This window comes from Callorhinchus milii, unplaced genomic scaffold (assembly GCF_018977255.1).
Source record: "Callorhinchus milii isolate IMCB2004 unplaced genomic scaffold, IMCB_Cmil_1.0 Scaffold1, whole genome shotgun sequence".
In the NCBI taxonomy this organism is placed as follows: domain Eukaryota; kingdom Metazoa; phylum Chordata; class Chondrichthyes; order Chimaeriformes; family Callorhinchidae; genus Callorhinchus; species Callorhinchus milii.
The window spans coordinates 85,282,581-85,304,694 of NW_024704742.1; the positions used below are offsets into that span (position 1 = coordinate 85,282,581).

At 44.0% G+C, this 22,114-nt stretch overlaps 1 protein-coding gene and 1 non-coding gene across 3 annotated transcripts; both read right to left on the bottom strand.

Annotated features, from left to right (window-relative positions):
• Nucleotides 1–2,054: 2,054 nt before the first annotated feature.
• On the bottom strand, nt 2,055–2,126 carry trnas-uga. Its single transcript has one exon. It is a non-coding gene; the product is annotated as a tRNA-Ser (tRNA).
• Nucleotides 2,127–7,500: 5,374 nt separating this feature from the next.
• On the bottom strand, nt 7,501–21,627 carry ptgr1.1 (prostaglandin reductase 1, tandem duplicate 1). Of its 2 annotated transcripts, none has more exons than XM_007906615.2 (10): nt 21,390–21,627; nt 18,143–18,266; nt 16,778–16,823; nt 15,657–15,716; nt 13,695–13,862; nt 13,102–13,219; nt 12,134–12,289; nt 11,696–11,801; nt 10,961–11,079; nt 7,501–8,298 (listed from the first exon to the last, which is right to left on the bottom strand). In XM_007906615.2, exons 2-10 carry the CDS (start codon nt 18,246–18,248, stop codon nt 8,188–8,190), a joined length of 990 nt encoding a protein of 329 aa, XP_007904806.1. In that variant the 5' UTR covers nt 18,249–18,266; nt 21,390–21,627; the 3' UTR covers nt 7,501–8,187. The 2 variants fall into 2 exon arrangements, with proteins under 2 accessions (XP_007904806.1, XP_007904805.1); XM_007906614.2 differs by lacking the exon at nt 21,390–21,627 and adding an exon at nt 21,052–21,243.
• Nucleotides 21,628–22,114: the final 487 nt, after the last annotated feature.

The following is a 22,114-nucleotide window of genomic DNA, read 5'->3' on the forward strand; positions in this document are numbered from 1 at the left end:
AAGAGGGAGCATATAGATGTTGAAGAGGAGGGGAGCAAGGACACAGCCCTGAGGAATGCCACACAAGATGGTACGGGAGCTAGAGGAGAAGTCGTTTGTGGAAATGAAGTTGAGATGGTGTGAGAGGTAGGATCTGAACCATTCAAGGACAGAACCATGAAGATTGAGGTGAAAGGAGAGACGATGGATGAGGATATAGTGGTCAATGGTATTGAAGGCAGCAGAGAGATCAAGGAGGATGAGGAGGCAGAGTGAGCCCTGGTCGCAGATGGACAGAATGTCATTTGTCACTTTTACCGGAGCTGTTTCTGTGCTGTGGGCAGCACGGAAACCTGATTGGAGGGGTTCTTGAGGGAGCAGCATGAGAGGAAGGAGTGAAGCTGGGAAGCAACCACTCCTTCTAGGAAGTGGAGATTGGGAAGGAGACTGTGAGCAGGGATGGGTTCAGGGAGGGATTTTTAAGGACAGGTGTGGCCGTTTTTAAAGGGAGGGATCAGTGCGAATGGGCAGGGAGAGGTTTATGATGTCTGTGAGTAGAGGGGCAAGGAGGTGGAGCTGGGAGATAAGGAGAGAAATAGGGATAGGGTCGAGGGAGCAGGTGGTCAGTTTCATGTGGGTTATAGTGGTGGTGAGAAAGGAGTGGGAGACAGGTTCAAAGGTGTGGAGGGAGGGCTGGTAGGGGCCAGGGTGAGAGGGGGAGATGGGGAGGGGGTAGTAGACGGAAAGGCAAAGGCAGCTGAGAGGATCCCCTGGACTTTGGTTTCGAGGAAGTCTAGCATCGCCTGCCAGTTGGCATTGGAGGTAAGGATGGGCGAGGCGTGAGTTGGTGGGTGGAGGAGCCAGTTGGTAATGGAGAAGAGGAGCCTGCATAGGTAGTTTGGGACATATCTGCATGCGACTGCCAGGAAGGTGGAGGGCGAACTAGATGGACCTTGGTCTTTTTTCGTCTAGCATTTCTGATGTTCTTATGATTCTCTGAGGGACGGGGAGCCAGTAAAGCTGGGCAAGAATGGAGGTGATTGGTTCGCGGAGCTTGGTGCGGGACAGGACACGAGCTGCAGAGTTTTGTGTAATGCAGCTTGTGGAGGGAAGAGTTGGGAAGTCCAGCGAGAGTCAGTTGGCATAGTCAAGCCGGGAAATGATGGAAGTGTGGATCAGTGTCTCGGCGGCCTGTGGTGGGAGGCAGTGGCGGAGGCAAGCAATGTTGTAGAGGTGGGGCAAGTGCTTTGAGACGGCTCAATGACGAGGCACTATATCAAATGCAAGGATTATTATTATTACTAACATCCTGAGTCCTCAAGTTAGCTGAACATCAGGCTTTGAATTTCTCTGCAATGATGTCCAGTTCCTTTAGAACTATGAAAGATTGGCTGTAAGTATTAAATCTAGCTGCATGAATCCATTAAGAATTAAATCTGGAAGCCAAACAAACTATCCAACCTCAATTTTTCAATGATTGTTTTTAGAAATAACTAAAAATTAATAAAATTCATGTTGATTGATGAGGTAGTAGGAGACTGAGTGAAATTGATTTAGGTTCAAAGAATCTCCGTATTCTTTGTTTAAATATTATATTCAGTGAAATGGAGATAATGACTAGATTCCGAGGATATTTGGAGGAAGTGGATACATCTGGTGTGTAATTGGCAAGTCTTCTGGGAATTGAATCTGAATTGTACAGGGTTGGAGAAATGAAGAAGTTTATTTCTACCATTCCAAGGGCTTTTTTACAATAACAACTTGCATTTAGATAGCGCACCTCATGCAGGATACTGCCCCAAAGTGCTTTACAGTGGTTTTTATATAATAATAATAATAATTTTTGCATTTGATATAGTGCCTCATCACACATGTTTTCTCAACTTCTCAAAGCGCTTCACAGAATATACTGCAAAGTGAATTGACTGTATATTTTATGGGCGAAACAGTAGCCAATTGCGCACAGCAGTGTCCCACAAACAGTCGTGGATTCAGTGACTAAATTATTATTGTTTTTATTTTTTTCTTGAGGGATTATTATCAGGTGTGTGGAGTAAGGAAACTTGTCCAAGGTTTCGCCCTGCCGGGAATCAAACCCAGGTCTCTCGCTTTCAAGGCGAGTGCTCTAACCACTGAGCTACAGGACTCCATACCAACCAAGTCATGTTTCATGGCAGATATTTGTCATCCCATTTCTATGTTTGCTCGATTTAAAGAATTTTCTTTGGCATTTAAACTAAGTGGCAAAAGAACCAGAGGGGAGACAAGGAGAATTTTTACAGTCTCGAAAGCACTGCGGTGGAAGCAGATTTGATAATAGTTTCCAAAAGCGAATTAAGATAGGTACTTAAAATGGAAACATTTGCAGGACTATGGGGTAAGAACGAGGGAGTGGTAATAATAATAATATAGTTGGTATAGTTGGTAGCTCTTTAAAAGAGCTGGCACAGGCATGATGGGCCGAATGGCCTCCTTCTGTCTGTAAAATTCTATGATTCTATGATTTGTAAAATCCTACCCATCTTTGAGTGAGTTACAGCAGTCAGTTAATTTATATACACACTTTTCAGTGTATAGGCTGTCACACCAGTGCAATGCCGGAGGACCACTGCATTGTCAGGGGAGGTCATTAATTTATATATCTATTTATAGTTTATATTGCAATTACAGCCTGGCCTCTGACATTTATTTACCCAAAAAGTCCAAATGCAAGTGCCGGCTCCATCGCTGCTTCATTGCCTGGAAGCCCAAGTTAGGCAAGTTTCCTTATTCCACAAGCCTCTTAGCAGTAAGTAGGAACCCGGTTATTAGTCGATTGGTAATAATCCCTTCAAAATAATAAATAATAAACAAATAAATAATAATTTGGTCACTCAATCGACGACTGTTTGGGAGACACTGCTGTGCACAATTGGCTGCTGTGTTTTCACCCACAAATTTGGTGAATTCACTGTACAGTATATTCTGCGAAGCGATTTGAGACATCTTGAAGACTTTCTGACCTGCTCACCCCCTGACCAACAACCCGCTGCCTCCACTCGACTGACTCTATCCTCTATCCCTCCGCCGTGCCCCTTTGTTTCTCATTTTCAGGTCGCGCCTGAAGACCTTCCTATTCGACCGTGCCTATGGTCACCTCTCCCTCCTCCCGGCTCAGAGTTGTGCTCCGCCACTATCAAATGCTCTGGGACCCTACCCTGCCTGAGGGGCGCTATATAATTGCAAGTTGTTGTTGTGATCAGGCGCTATATCAAATACAAGGATTATTATTATTATTAAGGGCCACGCCCCGGTTTTGGTTGGGATTTTATGAACCTGATCTACCGCATTAGAACAGGATGATTAAATTCTAATTCCTGAAAATTTCCAACCTTTCAAATGCTTTCTTTAAAGGTTCTATTCTAAAAAATGTTCAGATTTTGTTCTAATGTTTAAGAATTTGTTGTTGAAGCTGGCAACTGTACATTTCATATTATTACCATTATTTTTTATTTCTTCAGGTGTTTCAGTTTTCTGGGGTATATCCAAAGAAGCTGAAAGAAAAAATCCTTGAACTGCAGTAATCATGGATGTAACGATGCACTGAAACCGCTGTTTGAGACCAAAATGTTTAAGAAGTTATTTAGTGAAACATTTGTGAGGGGTTAAAATTGTTCATCTACATTGTGAATAACATTGTAACAATGAATAACTTTTCTTGTGGATTAAATCTGCTAGTAACTTTCCAAAACCAGTTTCCTCAATTTAAAATGTTGACTCTTAGAATTTCTTGGAATTAAGAATATAAATAGATTTGGTATATAACCAAAATGTCAAACTGACAATTTCCAGTCTTAGTCACCATCTCTGCAACTGTCCTACTTGCTACAGCTTGGCATTGTTTAAAGAAAACGATATTGAGCTGCAATTTGGGTAAATATGGTTCTCGGTTCATTTTGTTCATTGCAAACATATGAATTTTGCCCTTTGGATTTTTGCACAGAAGTGTCCTTTTTTCACCTTAACTTCATGCACCGAGCTACCACCTGCTACTGGTAAATGTCCACCTGAGAATTATTAATTGCGGTAGTTCTCTGTTCTGCACTGTATTCCAATATCTTTGTGACATTTAAATATCAATTGTGAGCTGTTTCTTTTTTTGTTCAGCCTGGTGTCTGACATATGCAGAAACCTATCACCACGAGTGAGAGTATCCAAACCTAACTGATGGTTCTTGTTTCTGAACCATTTCATTGAGCTGGGCATCTTTGTTACACACACCGCCGTGCCCCACGCCCCAACCGCCTCGGCCAAATCGTCCTTCTACTCCAGGTTAATCCTGGAGGTGAAGGGCAACCCCAGGCTCCTGTTCTCCAGCATCAACTGGCTCCTCCGCCCTCCCCGTCACACCTCGCAGATTTTTTCCTCTGTCTCTCACTGCGAGAAAATACTGGACTTCCTTGAGTCCAAAATCGAGGGAATTTGCTCAGCTGCTACTGCCCTCCCAACTTCCACCCCCTCCCTACCCCCAGCCCACACTCCGACCATTACCCATCCCTCCTTCCACAACTTTGAACCTGTCAACCCCTCCTCTGTCTTCACTACCATATCCTCCATGAAGCTCACCACCTGCTCCCTGGATCCCGTCCCCACTCCTCTCCTTAAATCCCAGCTCCATCTTGCCCCAATGGTTGCCAACATCATCAACCTCTCCCTGTCATCTGGCACTGTTCCTTCCCCCCTCAGAACAGCCACTATCACCCCCACCTTGAAGAAACCTTTCCTCGACCCATCACAGCTATCCAGCTACCGGCCCATCTCAAACCTCCATTTCCTATCCAAGGTCCTTGAGAGAGCCGTTGCCTCCCAACTTCGCTCTCTCCTCTCACTCCCTCCATGAAACCCTCCAATCGGGTCAAGGTCACAAACGACATCCTGATCATGTGTGACCAGGGCTCCTCTGCCTCCTCGACCTCTCCACCGCCTTTGATACTGTGGACTATTCAATCCTCTTCTACCGCCTCTCCTCCCACCTCAGCCTTCAAGGTTCTGTCCTTGACTGGTTCAGGTCCTATCTTTTACACCGCCTCCATTTTGTCTCCGCAAATGGCTTCTCCTCCAGCCCCCGCACTTCTCGTGCGGTGTTCCTCAGGGCTCTCGGTCCCTTTCTCTTCACCCTCTACGTGCTCCCACTTGGTGACATCATCCGCAGACATGGGGTAAATTTCCACATGTTTGCGGATGAGACCCAACTCTACCTCTCTGCCTCCACCCTGAACTCCAGGACTACTGGCGTCCTGACTTACTGCTTGTCCGACATCAAGTCCTGGATGAGGGACAACTTTCTCCAACGCAACGTCAGCAAGACCGAGGCCCTCCTGATTGGCTCGCGCCAGCACCTGCGCGCCTCAGGCCCTGGCAGCATCAGCCTTCACGGCTGCACACTCAACCTCACTAAGCCAGTCAGGGACCTGAGTGTCTTGTTTGACACTGAACTGTCCTTTCTCCCCCACACTCGCCCATGACTGGCACTGCCTACCACCACCTCCGCAACATTGCCAGACTCTGCCACAGTGTTGCACCCTCCTACCTACCTGCTGACTCCCTACCAAACTGACCGCTCCCTCCGCTCAGTGGGCTCCGGCCTGCTCCATGTCTCCCGCCCATCGGCGGCCGGGCTATCAGCCTCTCTGCCCCCATACTCTGGAACTCCATCCCACGGTCCCTTTGCCTCGCTTCCTCCCTTGCCTCCTTCAAGGCCGGTCTCAAGACCCTTTTCTTCGATCGTGCCTTTGGTCTCCCTCCCATCTCTCTGCCTTCCCTCACCCCTACACCACCACTCCACCATGCTCGGGCCCCGACACCCAACCGTACGTCCTCCTGACGTGAAAGGCGCTCTATAAATGTAATTTTGTTGATGTTAGTTGCCCATTGCAGCACATGATTGAGGAATGCCCTCCCTGTGTGACACCAAGTACAGCATGTGTAAACACTTCACCATTAAACACTGAAATTAACCCCATCGTTAACTGGTTAGTGAAACTGAATTATAGATGTAAACAATTCTTTAAATCCAGCTGCAGCAATTTATCTCTTGGGCTTTTCATCAGTAACAATATATCACACATTGTGCATAGCTGAAAAAAGACTGTAATAGCTGACTTTTGTGAAATGTAGACAAAGGAATTTCATTTTTGAGGTTTGTACCTAGTTGTTTGTTGAGGTCTAGGTAGCCTGCTTTTGTCAATACATTTTTTCCTTAAGAATTTCTACTTTCTACTATCAGAATTTGATCTGCATAAAACCACAATAGCTGTCAGTGCCTACAACAACTTGGATTTATATAGCGCCCTCCACGCTGGACGGCGTCTCAGAGCGCTTCACAGTAACGGATCCTGGGGCCGAGCCAGGGGTAGGGGGAGGAAGGTGACCAAAGGCGCAGTCGAAAAGAAAGGTCTTCAGCCGGGACCTGAAAATAGGAAGAGAAGGGGTGAGGCGAAGGGAGTGAGGAAGGGAGTTCCAGAGCCTCAGGGCAAGGTGGCTGAAGGCACGGCCACCGAGGGTGGAGCGGAGGACTTGGGGGACGAGGAAAAGGCCAGACCCGGAGGAACAAAGGCAACGGGCACTATTTTGAGGAGAGAGGTCAGAGAGGTAGGGGGCTGCAGAGGAGTGCAGGGAGGCCTATTTAACTTTGTTCTTCGCTGTTTAAACTGGGGTATCTTCAGAATGTACACATGTGGTTTAAGGTGTTTTTATTGTCTTAATATATTAAATATTCATAGCGCTTAACTTCGTTTCACTGCAATTAAGGTTTTCAGTCAAGCATTGTTTTTTGCATCAAATCCTAGCTTTGAAGAAAAATTTAGACTTACTGAAGATATGTTATCTACTCTTTTAAAGCTATTTTACAATACCCTGACGACAGATTTCAAAAATTGCTAGATTTAACTTAATTCAATAGAATAATAATGGGGTTTATGTTTATGGGTTTATGGTGATTTCAAAAGTGAATTTCTAAACTAAGGCATCAAAGTACATCACACCAACTCTTTGGATGTCTATTTTTGAAGCAACTGCAACTAACTGCGATCATGGATGAAGATCACAACTAGCAGAACTATAATTAATTTGTACCCACAAATGAGTTCCAATTTGTACAACTTAAGATTCCTTAAATGAATGCTGTCAAAAACACAAATTAGATCCAGTTGTCTGATCACATAGGAACAGGAGTAGACCATTCAGCCACTTGAGCCGGTTGCGCCATTCTATTAGATCATGGCTTGGAAATTTGAATGGGTCCAACATCCAGAGCCTTTTGGGGTAAAAAGTTCCAGAGTTACATTACCCTTTGCGTGAAAAAATGCTTCCTGATCTCACTCCTAAATGGCTTAGCTCTAATTTTAAGATGATGCCCCCCTGTTCTGGATTCCACCAGCAGAGAAAATAGTTTCTCTGTGGCCCCCCTATCCAATCCCTTTATGATTCTAAACACCTCAACCAGATCACCCAATCATTGATTATTTCACACAATCAATAATGATCATTGCACAATACATTTTATCAAAGTTCTTGCCTGGATTCCCTTCTGGTTACATTTACTCCACTAAACATATGAAGTTGTAGAATTGAAGGAGTGTAAGAGGTGAACAATGAACAGGTTGTTGCCTGTTGAAAACATTCTCGTCTTTGAAACTCGACAAGACAGAGTAACACCACCACCACCAAAATTACATTTGTATAGCACCTTTATTGTCGGGAGGACATCCCAAGGCACTGGACAGACAGGGTTACGGACCCGAGCTGGGTAAGAAATTGAAGGAAGCCATTGCATAAGAATATTTTATTGTGGCTGCTGTGGTGAAATCTCAATGTGTTGATTCACAACTTAACCTCAGTTTTGAGGAACTTTGAGCTTAAAAGGCAAGGTTTTACACAAGTTATTGGTAGTGGAGTGGGGGTGTGAGCCGATCGAAGGGATAGGGAGATGCCAAGGCATGAAGAGATTTGAAAGTGAAATTGATCCTGAAGAAAACAGGGGTGATGGCAGGGTGGAGACTGTTACAGGTGAGGACACAGTTGGCAGAGCTTTGAATCATTTGAACCTTGTTAATAGTGAAGCTAAAGAAACCAGCAAGGATTGTATTGGAAAAATCAAGACGGGAACTGACGACCACATGGATGAAAATTTCACAATATTTAACATTTAAGGTAAGATTGAGATTAAGGCTAGATTTTCACCACAGCCTTTCCAATGTTTTCTCCTTTCAGCATTCCCATGAAGGCATCGGGCATCTTCTCAAAGCCTGTCGTGATGTGTTCCTTGGACTTCAGTTTACCCTGAAGACAAAAAAAATTGAATTCAGATTACAGCACATTGTACAAAGTGTCCACAAAGTCCTGTTAGCCCCATGTTTTTTTCTACAGTGCCCTGAACAACAACTGAAACATGTGGAAGAATGATGATAATTGTAGTTAGCACAACACCAACATCAAAATTACATTTATAGAGTGCCTTTCACATCGGGAGGACGTCCCAAAGCGCTGAACAGTCAGGTGCCGGGGCCCGAGCATGGGGGAGGGGTGGTGTAGCGGTGAGGGAAGGCAGAGAGGTGGGAGGGAGGCCAAAGGCACGATCGAAGAGAAGGGTCTTGAGACCGGCCTTGAAGGAAGCAAGGGAGGAAGCGAGGCGAAGGGACCGTGGGATGGAGTTCCAGAGTGTGAGAGCAGAGAGGCTGAAAGCCAGGACACCGATGGTAGGGCGGGACGGGCGGGAGACATGGAGCAGACCGGAGCCCGATGAACGGAGGGACCGGGCAGGTTGGTAGAGAGAAGTTTAGAAGTAGAAGTACTTAATTGTATTCACTACAAGTGTTTAACTGTATTTAGATGTCCAGAGGATCAGTGTGTGTGAGCGCCATAACTTTCCTGGCAGATAATGATCTGATGCCAGGTTCAGTGTGAAGTCTTCCATAACATGATGGAGTGAGGAGGTGAAATGCATCTCTGACAGCTTGTTTCAGCTCCTCATAGTCTCATATCACTGTTTTGTAACAGGGGGTAACAGGACTTTGTGGACATCCTGAACACACTAAAAATATACTGTCTCACTGGTGCGCACATACAAGCAAAATTGAGTTGCTGATTGACAATTTTAAAGCACTGATAGGTTGGATACAGGTTGAGTACAATGTCTCTGTTTGGCAAACACGTCAAAGGTAATCATTAGTTTCACAGGAAGAATGCCACACATATATTTGAGGTGAAAATGCCACACCACTTCTATCAAGTTACCCACTAAAGTTTAGGTGACAGATGATACCAACATAAGTCAACCCATGGTAACAGACAGAAATCCTTGTTCATCCTATTTAATTATGAGCACAATGCCAGCTTTAAGTATAATAATAATAATCCTTGAATTTGATACAGCACCTTATCATGTCTTTGAGACATCTGAAAGCACTTCACAGAATATATTATAAAGTGGATTGACTGAGTATTTTGTAAGCAAAATACGGCAGCTAATTGTGTACAGAAGGGTTCCACAAACAGTGGATTTCACTGTTAATTGAATGACAAATAATTTTTTTTTGGAGGGTTTATTACCCCCAGAAAGCGATCCGTCAGTCGACTAACAACCGGGTTCCTACTTACTGCTAGGTAAACAGAGATGTGCGGAGTAAGGAAATTTGCCTAAGGTTTTGCCTCACCCGCGAAATCGAACCGTTTGCGAGGTGAACGCACTAACCACTACACTATGGGACTCCATGAAGTAGTAAACCCAGGAAGAAACGTTTTGAGGCAGACTTGGGCTACAAATAGTCATTTTATTTATTTATTATTATTTTAAATGTCAATTTAGTGTAATTTTATGGCTTATTTCAAGTTTTGATAGTGTATGTCTAGTGCGAAGAAAAAGCCCCAATTCTTGCGTGAGGAAGAACATGTTTGTGAGTGTTTCCTGCCCTCATTGCTAAATGTTCAGATTCCCACATGGAGAATGGCCCAGAGAACTGAGAGCTGTCATAATCTTTAGACTACACTTCAGGACAGTTTTCCAGAGAGGGAGGACAAATAGAGGTGGGTCCAGATTCCATCCGGTGAACTTTGTTGGCAAGTACACAAGTGTGACAACACAGCAAGACTAGTATCAACCTTGACTGCACTGTTCCCCAGTCTTAATAAGCCAACATTTATGAACGAGGCTCACATGTAAAGAACAGCCGAGGTCCTGGAGGGTGGTTGACTCCTGTGGAACTGTATCTTAACACACAGCCAGGAAATAAAATTAATCAAATTTAAAAAAAGAGGTATCAAAGTCTTTGAAGAGATCTAACAGGCAGCTGGTGTGTGTCATAGAATCATAGAACTTCACAGCACAGATGGAAGCCATTCCACCCATCGATCTGCACCATCACCAACAACAACTTTATTATTAGATTTGTAATAATATTAATAATCCTTGCATTTGATGGAGCGTCTTTCACGTCGGGAAGCCGTCCCAAGGTGCTGGCTCTCATCAGCAAGGAGATAACAAAAAACAACAACAGTGAATCAGAGGAACTGTACAAATGCAGAGATTGCATCTGGATAAGCTTCTATCATTCATACACCTGTCCCCTTCCCACCTGAATCGCACAATAGACTGTACTTCTACCACTTTACTTGGATTGGTATTCCACATCCTGTTCAGACACCCTGGATAACTCTTGCACAAACATGTAACTAAAAACAATTCCCCAACAATGCAACTGACTGACGGGGGGGAGAGCAGCCAACATACATGACTGATGGGGATAGTCAACACAAAGGCTACTATTACTAATACAGATATAGTTGTGTAAATATGTTTCGTCCACAAAATACACAGTCAATTCACTTTACGGTATATTCTGTGAAGCGCTTTGAGCCGTCTCAACAAAGTGATAAGGTGCTATTTCAAATGCAACAATTATTATTATTATTGTTAATAAAAAGTTTCTGGATTGTAATTTCTCACCTCCTTAACCCAAGCCATTAATGCCTTTTCAGATTCTTCCCTTCTGTTATTCCACGTTGAAACAACGAATCCCTGCATCCGAAGCTGCTTAAAGATCATGGGAGCTTGGATGTAAGCACCTAATGTAAGGGGGAAAAGAATATTTTAAATATCCAGCGTCTGAGGAGCTACAGAATAAACATTTCATCTGCCAGGTGATCAAACCACAATCAATTATTCTGATTTGTGATGTTATTTGGGAGTGGAGGAAAGAAAAGGAAACTTGCATTCTTGTCATGTTAAAATGTCTCGAGCAACTCAAAATTACTGTCAGGTAGGTACCGTGACTTTTTTGCAGGCAAACAGAACAGTCGCAGATTTGCACGAGCAGTCTCACGGTCATGAAGTTAATATGCATGTTCTGGGGCATTGTTGGCCTGGTCACTGGGTATCACTCCTTTTGCTTTTCGTATATGATCTTTAATGGCCACTTGAACAGTTGGACTGAACCTTAATTTAATGTCTCAGCTGAAAGATGGCACCTGCCTGCCACAATGCAGTGCTAACACAGCACTGGACTACGAACTGACAAAAATACAAACTTCTAAACCAGAGGTGTGCGTGTTATCTAGTGAGCTAAGCTGTATTCTTCGCGTGAAAAAAAAATCCAAACAAGTTTAATGCTATCAAATTTAAAGCGAGTATCCTCTCAGCTGAAAGGGGAATACATACCAAGGTTTTCAGGAAAACCCTTACCTTTTTGTGGCTCAACATCGTTGTAGCCAGAGATTGCTCCACACACTGCAATCCTCCCGTATTGTTTCATCTGGTTTATAACAACATTAGAAAACTCTCCTCCTACCTGCCAAGCCAACAAAGTAGACATTACATGTAGCACCTTAAGCATTCAAAATTATGATAGGGAAACCTCATTAACATCTGACATTGCAATAGACATTAAGGAATGCCGACTTTGATGTCAGGCCAAAGTTGTGCGCAAAGTAAATCAACAACAGCTTGCATTTATTTAGTGTCCCTCACGCAGGGTAGTGTCCCAGAGCACTTGTAAATCCCCAGCTAAAGTGTAACGTCTTTCATGTCAATTTTTTTAATATATAAAAATGTTATATTTTTGGAGATGACTTACATTGGTTAAATAGTAACTGTGACAAAGATTACAGGTCTGCAGCTTACATTGTCAAAGTAGCAGTCATAGCCATCGGGTGAGGCTTGCTTCAGAGCAGAGTCAAGTGATTTGACAGTCTTGTAATTGAATGCTTCATCGAACCCCATTTGCTTTAGCAGAGCAACCTTCTCATCTGTTCCTGCACAGCCGATTACTTTACAGCCCTGAGGGAAACAACGTCCATTTTGCATAAGGAATTAAGACCTAAGAATTTCCATTTGTCCCGTTGACCCCTTGGGTGCGCAACTGAGACCAGTGCAAACCGAAGGCCTGCTGAACACTCCACGTTTCTAATTTTCTTTGCAACATCGCCTGTATTTAAAGATAATATTAATAACCCTTGCATTTGTGATCATGTCGTTAAGATGTTGCAAAGCACTTTACAGAATATATTGCAAAATGAATTGACTGTGTATTTTGTGGATGAAACTCGCACAGCAATGTCCACAAACAGTCGTGGATTCAGTGAGCAATTTTTTTTTGAGGGATTATTATTAACCCTGGAAAGCGATCCACCAATCAATTAACAACCAGGCTCCTACTTACTGCTAGGTAAACAGAGATGTGTGGAGTAAGGAAACCTTGCCGAAGGTTTCGCCTCGAACGGGAATTGAACCCGGGTCCTCTCACTTGCGAGGCAAGTGCTCTATGCTACGGGACTCCATCATGCATCACTGGGTGGTTGTTTCATAAAGTTTTAACGAGATAAATGACAACCAATATAATAATACTAGTAATCCTTGCATTTGATATAGCGCCTTATCACGTTGTTGAGACGTCTCAAAGCGTTTCACAGAATATATTGTAAAGTGAATCGATTGTGTATTTTTGTGGGCGCAATAAGATGAATGCAATGCAGCCATTATTCCTGTTGTCAATTTTTGCTGTCAAGAAAATCTCTGAGCCATATTTGCAACATACCTAAATCAAAGATATAGTGTTGTCTTTGAGAAACATTTGTTATGCAGATACTCACCTTTATCTTAGCAATTTGTCCAACTGACATCCCAACAGCTCCAGCGGCAGCATTGACCAGCAGGACATCCCCCGGTTTTATCTGAAGGATTTCCAGAAGGCCAAAGTAAGCAGTGCACCTGGAAAATAAAAGGGTTAAGACTGAAACTGAGACTAATAATCCTTACACTTTTTATAGCACCTTTCACATCCTGAGGACGCCACAAAGCGCTTCACAGGAATTTTACTGTAAAGTGCAGTGACGTATCATCCAAACGACGGCACCTCCAACAATGCAGCATTTCCCCAGAACTGTACTGGAATGTCAGCCTAGACTATGTGAGTTCAACGTCAAGTGGGGCTTGAACCCATAATCTTCTGACTCAAGAGGTGGGAGTAACCAACTGAGCCAGGCTGCAACATAGACAAATCTACACTGATCAAACGGTTTATGGAGGATGAAAGTCCTTTAGAAACCACACAGTACCACAGTTTAATGAGCCAAAACCAGTATTTTGACTTCCAGACAGATTATGTCTGTGGCTAAGAATCTTAATAGCAGTCTTTGAAATATTCCCAACAACATAGCTCATCAATCCTTAGCCTTAGCCTTACCCTGGCATGCCCACAGTTCCCAGACCTAGGGATCTAGATATATTCTCTGGCCAGTCAGCGAGCATTAACTCTATCTTCTTTCCGTCTGAAATTGTGTGTGTTCTCCACCCACTACTTGACACCACATAACAACCTACTGGGAACTTGGAATTGTTACTTGCCGAGACCCTGTAAAAAGATGGAAAAAAATAATTTGACCCCTATATTTCAAAGCAATATATGTAAAGGCATACAGATATTTACATGCAGTCTCTGTAAAGTTTAGCTACTTCACTAACGTCTTCAAGCACTCTGAGACGCTACCTTGTGTAGAAGACATTATGTAAGTGAAAGTTGTTGTTGTTGTCCACATAGAACTACACAAAACATTACAGCACGGAAAAACTCTATTCGGCACAAATAATAAATGTTGATGTTTATGATCCACATGAGCTTTCACCCTTCCATTTCAAATGACTTTGATTAGACTTTACCAGGTGTGGGATCACAGCACAGATCAGAGAATAATAATAATCCTTACTTTTAATTTAGCACCTTACCATGTCAGGAGGACGATGAATATGCTTCACAAGGATATAATGTAAAGTGTTTTGTAGATGAACTTTCTTCTCTTTTCGAATAGTATCATGGGATCTTTGACCTCCACCTCCACCCGGACAGGCAGAGGGGACCTTGGTTTAACGTCTCATCCAAAGGCCTGCACTTCCAACAATGCAGTACACCTCCAGCCTTACATTGGAGTGTCATCTGAGCCTATATGAGATCCACTATACGAGTTCTAATTCCCAACTCTGGGGCTTAAACCCACGAACCTCTGACTCAGTTCAATGCACATTCTGGGGGCCTCAAGCCTTGGCTCTTGCTAATCTGTCAGAGTGCTACCATTGAGCCAGGCTGACAAATAAGCTCTTCTCAATGAAGTCCATCAAGCAATAAAATAATCTTATTTATATGGTGTGAGGAAAGAGTTAAATAAGATGGCATTCCTTATGAAAGTGAGTGAAAATTAGTTACTGACGTGTGAAAGTACATCTGATGCACTTGTTATCTTGTTATTGTACAAGGAACAGAACTGGTACAGGAATGTGGGTTAGCCCCACTCATCGCGTGAAGGTAGGGAGCATTCTTGTAGCGGGAACATTGCTAGCACATGCACAAAAGTGATTCAGATTTTGGGTATAATTGAGGGTGTTTTAGCCAGGATCGGGGAGATTCAGATCTGATCCGACTCCCAGCTGCTTTTGCTCTCCCAAGAGATATGATAAGTCATCACTATTATCCACTGAAACCTGGTTGCTCCCATTATCATGTTTTGTGGTAGTGAGTTATTGCTCTTTGTATAATCATTAATTATGGGACTATAATAAAGGAAACAATTGGTTCATATCCAAATTGCGTGCATTACTTCATCGTTGATAAATACTACGTTTTCTTACTGTAAGGTATAGGGCATCAAATGTAGAGCAGTGTGTCCAATGCACACTCTGGGGGCCTCAAGCCTTGGCTCTTGCCAATCTATACCCAAATTTTGTGGGATTAAGTAAGCAGGGTGTGTCCCTCCAGGGAGGGAGTGAAACTCAATACCAGACAAATGGAGATCACTCAGGTGTGGAATTCTCAGTAGTTTGGTTTAGAGACTCTTAAGCATGGTGATGGGATTTCTCTCAACAACTCACCTTACCCAAGTTGGCACAACTCTCAAAGGCCAACATGTTTGCATTGCAATAAGGCAACCATAATTCTGTACAAAGGGAATAAGCCTTCATCCCAGTGGTGTTCCAGGTGGGGGGGGAGGAAAGAAAGAGACAGGGAAAATAAAATCCCAATGGGTGGCAAGTCACCTTGCAACACTCAATTTCCTCACACTCAGCTAGAGAGATGCTTGGCTTCCCACCTGTTACAACCAGAGGCCTGGCTGTGCTCACATGATTTTTTTTGACTGAGTATACAGCGTTAATTTACCTGGCTATCTGTGTGCCGATCATTATGTCACCTTCCTTCATTATTTTCTTGCTGTAAGGCCTGAAAATAGAAAGAATTTAATGAACGTGTCAACATGCAGAAAACATTTTGGTGCATGGAGCAAACCACAGATAAGAAGACGACACACAATCTTCTTAAGAGGCCCATGGTCAGGATTCAGTAGGTGGAGACACAGAAGTATCAGAACAAAAGGGACGTATACACTTTACAGCAACACCATAAACCCCTCAAAACCAAACAAAGTTGAGATCTTCAACAATGAAAGCGCACAACTGCCACAGATCTTACAGGAAGTGTTTTTCTGACCAATGTACATCAGGTTGCATTTATTATAATAATAATAGTTGCATTTGGTACAGTGCCTTAGCTCATCATTGAGATGTCTGAAAGCATTTGTATAGAACCTTTCATGTAAAAGAACATCTCAAAGTGTAGTGGTGGACGATGATCAGGGAAATAAGAGTCTAAAAGATGTGACAAAAGGCAGAGTTGTAGAAATACATCGGTGGCCGGGCTTTCAACCTCTCTGCCCCCACACTCTGGAACTCTATTCCACAGTACTTTCGCCTCGCTTCCTCCCTTGCCTCCTTCAAGGCAGGTCTCAAGACCCTTCTCTTCGATCGTTCCTTTGGTCTCCCTCCCACTTCTCTGCCCTCCCTCAGCCCTACACCCCCCTCCCCCATGCTCGGTTCCCGGCACCTAACTGTTCAGCGCTTTGGGACATCCTCCCGACGTGAAAGGCACTCTATAAATGTAATTTTGTTGTTGTTGTTGTGATAAATATAAGATGATAATCGTAATATCCATTATTTAAATGGCCATTTATATAAAATCTATTTATAGGAGATGTTGCTTACAATATTCCACTTTTGTTCCTCTGCCCCCTGTCATATATCAATGAGCTATATGGGTAATGTAGGTTATTGCTGTTATGAGTTCAGGTGACACAGCAATCAGTAACTGACTCAAATGTCACATAGGTTTCACTATTTTTGCCTTTCACATTTATGTGTACAAGAGTATATTTGCTTAAAGAATGGCTTTCTATATGGGCATTAGATATAGAAATCAAATTATGTGATACGAGTTAAATATCTTACCTCATATAGGGATCCACACTGAGAAACACAGCCTCAAGCAGCACTTCTGAAAAAACAATTCAGTGATAAATTTTAGCACAATGACTAAAACAACTGTGTTAACACCTTGTTGAATTCTACAGAGTGTCCACAAAGTCCTGTTACCCCCATGTTTTGTTTCTACAGTGTACTGACCAACAACCGAAACATGTGGAAGAATGATGATAATTGTATTCAGTACAAGTGTTTAACTGTATTTAGATGTCCAGAGGATCAGTGTGTGTGAGCTCCATCATTTTCATGGCAGAAAATGATCCATGTTTTGTGCTTCATCATGGATGAAGTGAGGAGGTGAAATGCATCCCTGACAACTTGTTTCAGCTCCTCCGTAGTCTCATATCATTGTTTTGTAACAGGGATAACAGGACTTTGTGGTCACCCTGTGCAGGACAACGTGTAATAAAAATTTTGTTTCTCATTGCTCAGGGCAGCCTGACACTAACATGGTGTTTGGGTCTATAAATTTAGACTCCTTGTTATAAGAGTCTGCAGGGAAAAAAAATTGCTGCTGCTGACACTGCATCCGCTGTGGACTGGTCAGCTTCCTGTGAGTGAATGCAGTGAGCAGGGCTGGTCCTGCTGGGTGACTGTTCCCACTGTTCCCACAAGAGCTGTCGTTGATGTCCTGGCCAACAATCCCCCAGATAAAACTATTCCCACAATAGCCGTGTGGTACTGGCTGCCACTTTACAGTGAAGCACTTTGAGATGACTGGGAGAGAGAAATGCCCTTCCCTTTTCGAATCATGCCATGGGTTATTTAAGGTCCACCTGAAGAGGCAGACAGGAGCTTGGTTTAACGTCTGATCCCAGTTTATCAGGTGAATTCCAAAGAGTAAGGAATATATATAAACTAATAATCCTTTCATTTGACATAATGCCTTATCACATCATTGAGACATCTCAAAGCTTCACAGGATATACTGTAAAGTGGAGTGACTGTGTATTTTATGGGTGATACGCAGCAACCAGTTGCACAAAGCAATGTCCCACAAACAGCCATGGAGTGAGATGCCAATTTTATTTTTGATTTTATTTAGATTTTATTCAGATACACTAGACCTGGCGGTTCCACTGTGAGAACACATTTGATTCTTACATCATCAAACAACCAGACGTCTATTTCTGGCAATGTGAATTGAATCAATGGCAGATTGGTCTCCCTGCAGTGATGAAGTTGATCCAGGATGGAGTTAAAAATAATGATCCTTGCATTTGATACCACATCTCAAAACACTTCCCAAGATAGAGTGTAGTGAATGTGTATGTGTATGTGAACGTCTAAAGTAATGTGTCTTTATAGTTAATTCTGCCACATTCTCCTCACCTCCATCCTTGAGCTCCGGCAATTCTTCCTCCTTTAGTTCAAAGTCATCTTTCTTAGGGAAACCCTCAAAGTGCTTGCGCAGTGTCCACAATTTGGCAACTACCATCTTCAGCGTGTAATCTTTCTAGAACCAAAAAAGTACAATAAATATTCAACGTGGGTTAAGTACAGACAATTCCTGGATAGTGCAGGAAGGACCGTTGTAATTTATTTCCTCAACAATTTAACACAAGGAAACATTAAAGAGAAGGGAGTTTCTCTCTCCCAGTGGCCTGGCCAACAATCCCCCAAATAAAGTTGGTCATTGACTTCATGGCACTTTGTGGGACATTGCTATGTGCAAATTAGCTGCCAGGTTTGAGACCTCACTAGGTGGAGGACAGGTACCTGGTGGGTAACACAGGTTACGGTTGAAGTTGGTCATTATGAACAGGCTTTCAGTGCAGAGGCGGAGGAATGAGAGGAGAGAGGTGCTCAAAGGAGGGAAAGGAGGCAGAGAATTAGAGGAAGAGACTGAGGGAAGTTTGAGAGATGAGGGCCACCCTGTAAAGTGCCTGTGGTGTTGGAGGGGTGGGGGGAGGTTTGGAAGGTAGGAAGGGTGTGGGTGTGGATAAGTACACTGATGAGCCCGGTGGAGGAATCCCTGACTGGAGGAGAGGGAGTCTGTGGTAGGGTCTAGAAGGGGAGCAGTTGAGGAGGGGAGCAGGAGAGAATTCTGTGTGAGTAGCAAAGAGTGGGAAGCAGAAGTAGAGGCATTTTAATAATAATAATAATAATCCTTGCATTTGATATAGCGCTTTTCATGTCTTCCAGACATCCCAAAGCGCTTCACAGAATATATTGTAAAGTGAATTGACTGTATATTTGTGGGCGAACGCGGCAGCCAATTGCGCACAGCAATGTCCCACAAACAGTCATGGATTGAAAATGACCAATTTATTATTGTTTTGTTTTTTTCAAGGGATTATTATTAGGCGTTTTGGGAGAGGGGCTCGGGTCAGAGGCATCAGGCAAAACAATATTGCAATATCAGGTCTTCCCCCCCACCACCCTAAAAAAAAAATTTTCTGAAATAAAAACAAGCTCAGCTGAGTTTCTCAAACTATCACTGAAATATCTAAACTCTTAAATCATCTTGTTGCTCTTCTCTAAGCCCTTGCCAAACCTCATCCAATGATGTTTAAGATTGGTCAGCCGACATGTAAAAAACCTATCACTGTGCTTAATAGTATCTGAACCAGACTGCGATTTCCACACAGGTACACCACCCACACGTACATTTCTGCATATCCAAATTGGACTGTGCACTCTCTTGCTGGACTGACGGACCCGACTTATCTAATTCCTGAGAGTATGAGGCGCAGGTTGTCATGAGCAGAGGTTTCTGATTGCACACTACAACTCACCAAGTCAGTCAGGAACTACGTGTCTTGTTCGACCCTCAACTGTCTTTTCTCCCCCACATTCAAGATCAAGTCTCTGCCTTCCCTCACCTCTGTGACATCGCCCGACTCTGCCACTACCTCACCCCTCAGGCCGCTGAAACTCTTGCTCATGCATCTAGGCATCCAGAGGATCAGTGTGTGTGTGAGCGCCGTCATTTTCATGGCAGATAATGAACCATCTCCATGTTCGGTGCCACATCTTCCGTATGGACCTCCAGGCTCGACTATGCAAACGCCCTGCTGTCGGCCTTCCCAACTTCTACCCCCACAGGCTGCAGATAGTCCAGAACTCTGCAGCCCGTGTCCTCTCCTGCACCAAACTCCGTGACCCCATCTCCCCCATTCTCACCCGACTCCATTGGCTCCCTATTCTTCAGAAGGTCCAGTTTAAGATCCTGTCCTCACATATAAAACCCTCCATGGCCTCGCCCCACCTTACCTCTGCGACCTCCTAATCCCCTACCAACCCGCCCGCTCCCTCCACTCAGCCGGCTCTGGCCTGCTCCACGTCCCCCGACCCACCCGCCCCACTATTGGCGGGAGAGCCTTCAGCCACTCTGCCTCCAATCTCTGGAATTCCATCCCCCAGTCACTCCACCTCACCCCCTCCTTAGCCTCCTTCAAGTCCCGCCTCAAGACCCTCCTCTTCGATCATGTCATATCTCTTCCCCTCCCCTCTCCCCCCCTGACCCCAGCTCGGGTCTGAAATGCTGTACACTGTCCAGCACCTTGGGACGTCCTCCCAATGTGAAAGGCGCTATACAAATGTAATCTTATTGTTGTTGTTGTTGGTTCCCAGAGCGAGTGGTGTGTGAGTCGGATACTGTACTACTTTTGTGAAGGTAGAGCGTAAAGGCAGACTCTGAAATGCGATATAAGTAAAGTGAATCTGGCCCGGGGTGGGGGAGGAGATTTCTCCCACCAATTTCTCTCCTACTCAATACAGGTGGGGGAGAGGGGGGTGGGGCAGCGGACAAGGCTTCCTTTCACTTTACAGGATGTTCACAAAGTCCTGTTACTCCGTTAAGGACAAAGGCTTCCTTTCACTTTACAGGGTGTTCACAAAGTCCTGTTACCCCGTTACAAAACAGTGATATGAAACTTCGGAGGAACTGAAACAAGTTGTCAGAGATGCATTTTGTCTTGTGACTCCATTCATATGGAAGATCCATACGGCACCAAACATGGAGACGGTTCATTATCTGCCATGAAAATGACAGCGCTCACACACACTGATCCTCTGGATGCCAAAATACAGTTAAACACTTGGGCTGAACACAGTTAACTATTCCCAAATACAATTGTCACCATTGCTCCACATGTTGTAGTTATTGGTCAGGGCACTGTAGAAAATACAGATGTTTGTGGAGACACTGAATGAACATTGCTCTCTCTCTCTCTCTCTCTCTCACACACACACACACACACACTGGGCCTGTGGACACCCGGGAATGTTGCACATACCTCACCCCAGATCCTCACGCCTGTGGGGGATTCAGCATCTGCACCGGCCTGTCCGCATTCCCTGCCTTGTGTTCCCCTTAAAAACTGCCAGCTGACAGCGTGAAGCTGCAAGGCAGCGAGACAGGCGGACAGGCAGACAGACCTCCCTCTCTCACACATTTATTTCGCCGATCGCAGCAAATACCACCCGGGGTTGTGCAAACAGGAAAGGCTGCGTGAGCTCTGCTCTCCTCTGTGTGTGTGTGTGTGTGGGGGGGGCTGCCATGTCCACAACACAACAAGCAAAGAAAATACACTTGTCCTTATAGTTTCAACCGCAACATGCACAGATCACTCACCACTGACTTGCAGCAACAACTGAGAACGATTTCCACATGAAAAGCAGCCAGATATTTTTATCCACGCACCCCTTTTTCGTATCTGGGTTAAAGTTCCACTTCTGAAAACCAAACAGCCTCCCTATTGTGCTTTATGAGTTCAGCTTAGAACCAATCACTTTTCTCAATTGCATATAAATTTTTATATGTTGACTTTACACTATATTCGTCCCACAAAATATGCAGTCGATTCACTTTCCAGTATATTCTTTGAGACTTCTCGGTAGACCTGATGAGGCGCTATAGCAAATGCAAGGAGATGCCGGAAATCTGAAACAAAAACAGAAGTCGCTGGGAACACTCAGCAGGTCAGGCAGCATCTATTGTGAAAGGAAAGTGAGTCACGGTTTCGGGTCCACGACCTTTGTCAGAACTGGGGCATATTGGTAGGGAGAGACTTTTAAGGACTAACAGAGAGGGGGAGGCAGGGCAAGGAAGACAAAGGAGAAAATGGGGTAGAGGACGGGGGATGATGGGTTAAAGAGGTGTTAATAATGCAGAACAAAAAGGGGGGGAAAAGAACTTGCAACAAATAATAATAATAATAATAATCCTTGCATTTGATATAGCGCTTTTCACGTCGGGAGGATGTCCCAAAGCGCTTCACAGAACACACTGTAAAGTGAATTGACTGTATATTTGTGGGCGAACGCGGCAGCCAATTGCGCACAGCAATGTCCCACAAT

What these genes read in the sequence shown, in the direction of transcription:
- ptgr1.1 (XM_007906614.2), bottom strand. Translation starts at nt 21,210, where the DNA reads ATGTGTGAGAGAGGGAGGTCTGTCTGCCTGTCCGCCTGTCTCGCTGCC. An exon ending in ATCGGCACACAGATAGCCAG is followed by an intron (nt 13,863 to 15,656) that starts GTAAATTAACGC and finishes ATCTTTTTACAG; the next exon opens with GGTCTCGGCAAGTAACAATT. An exon ending in TAATGGCTTGGGTTAAGGAG is followed by an intron (nt 8,299 to 10,960) that starts GTGAGAAATTAC and finishes TTTTGTCTTCAG; the next exon opens with GGTAAACTGAAGTCCAAGGA.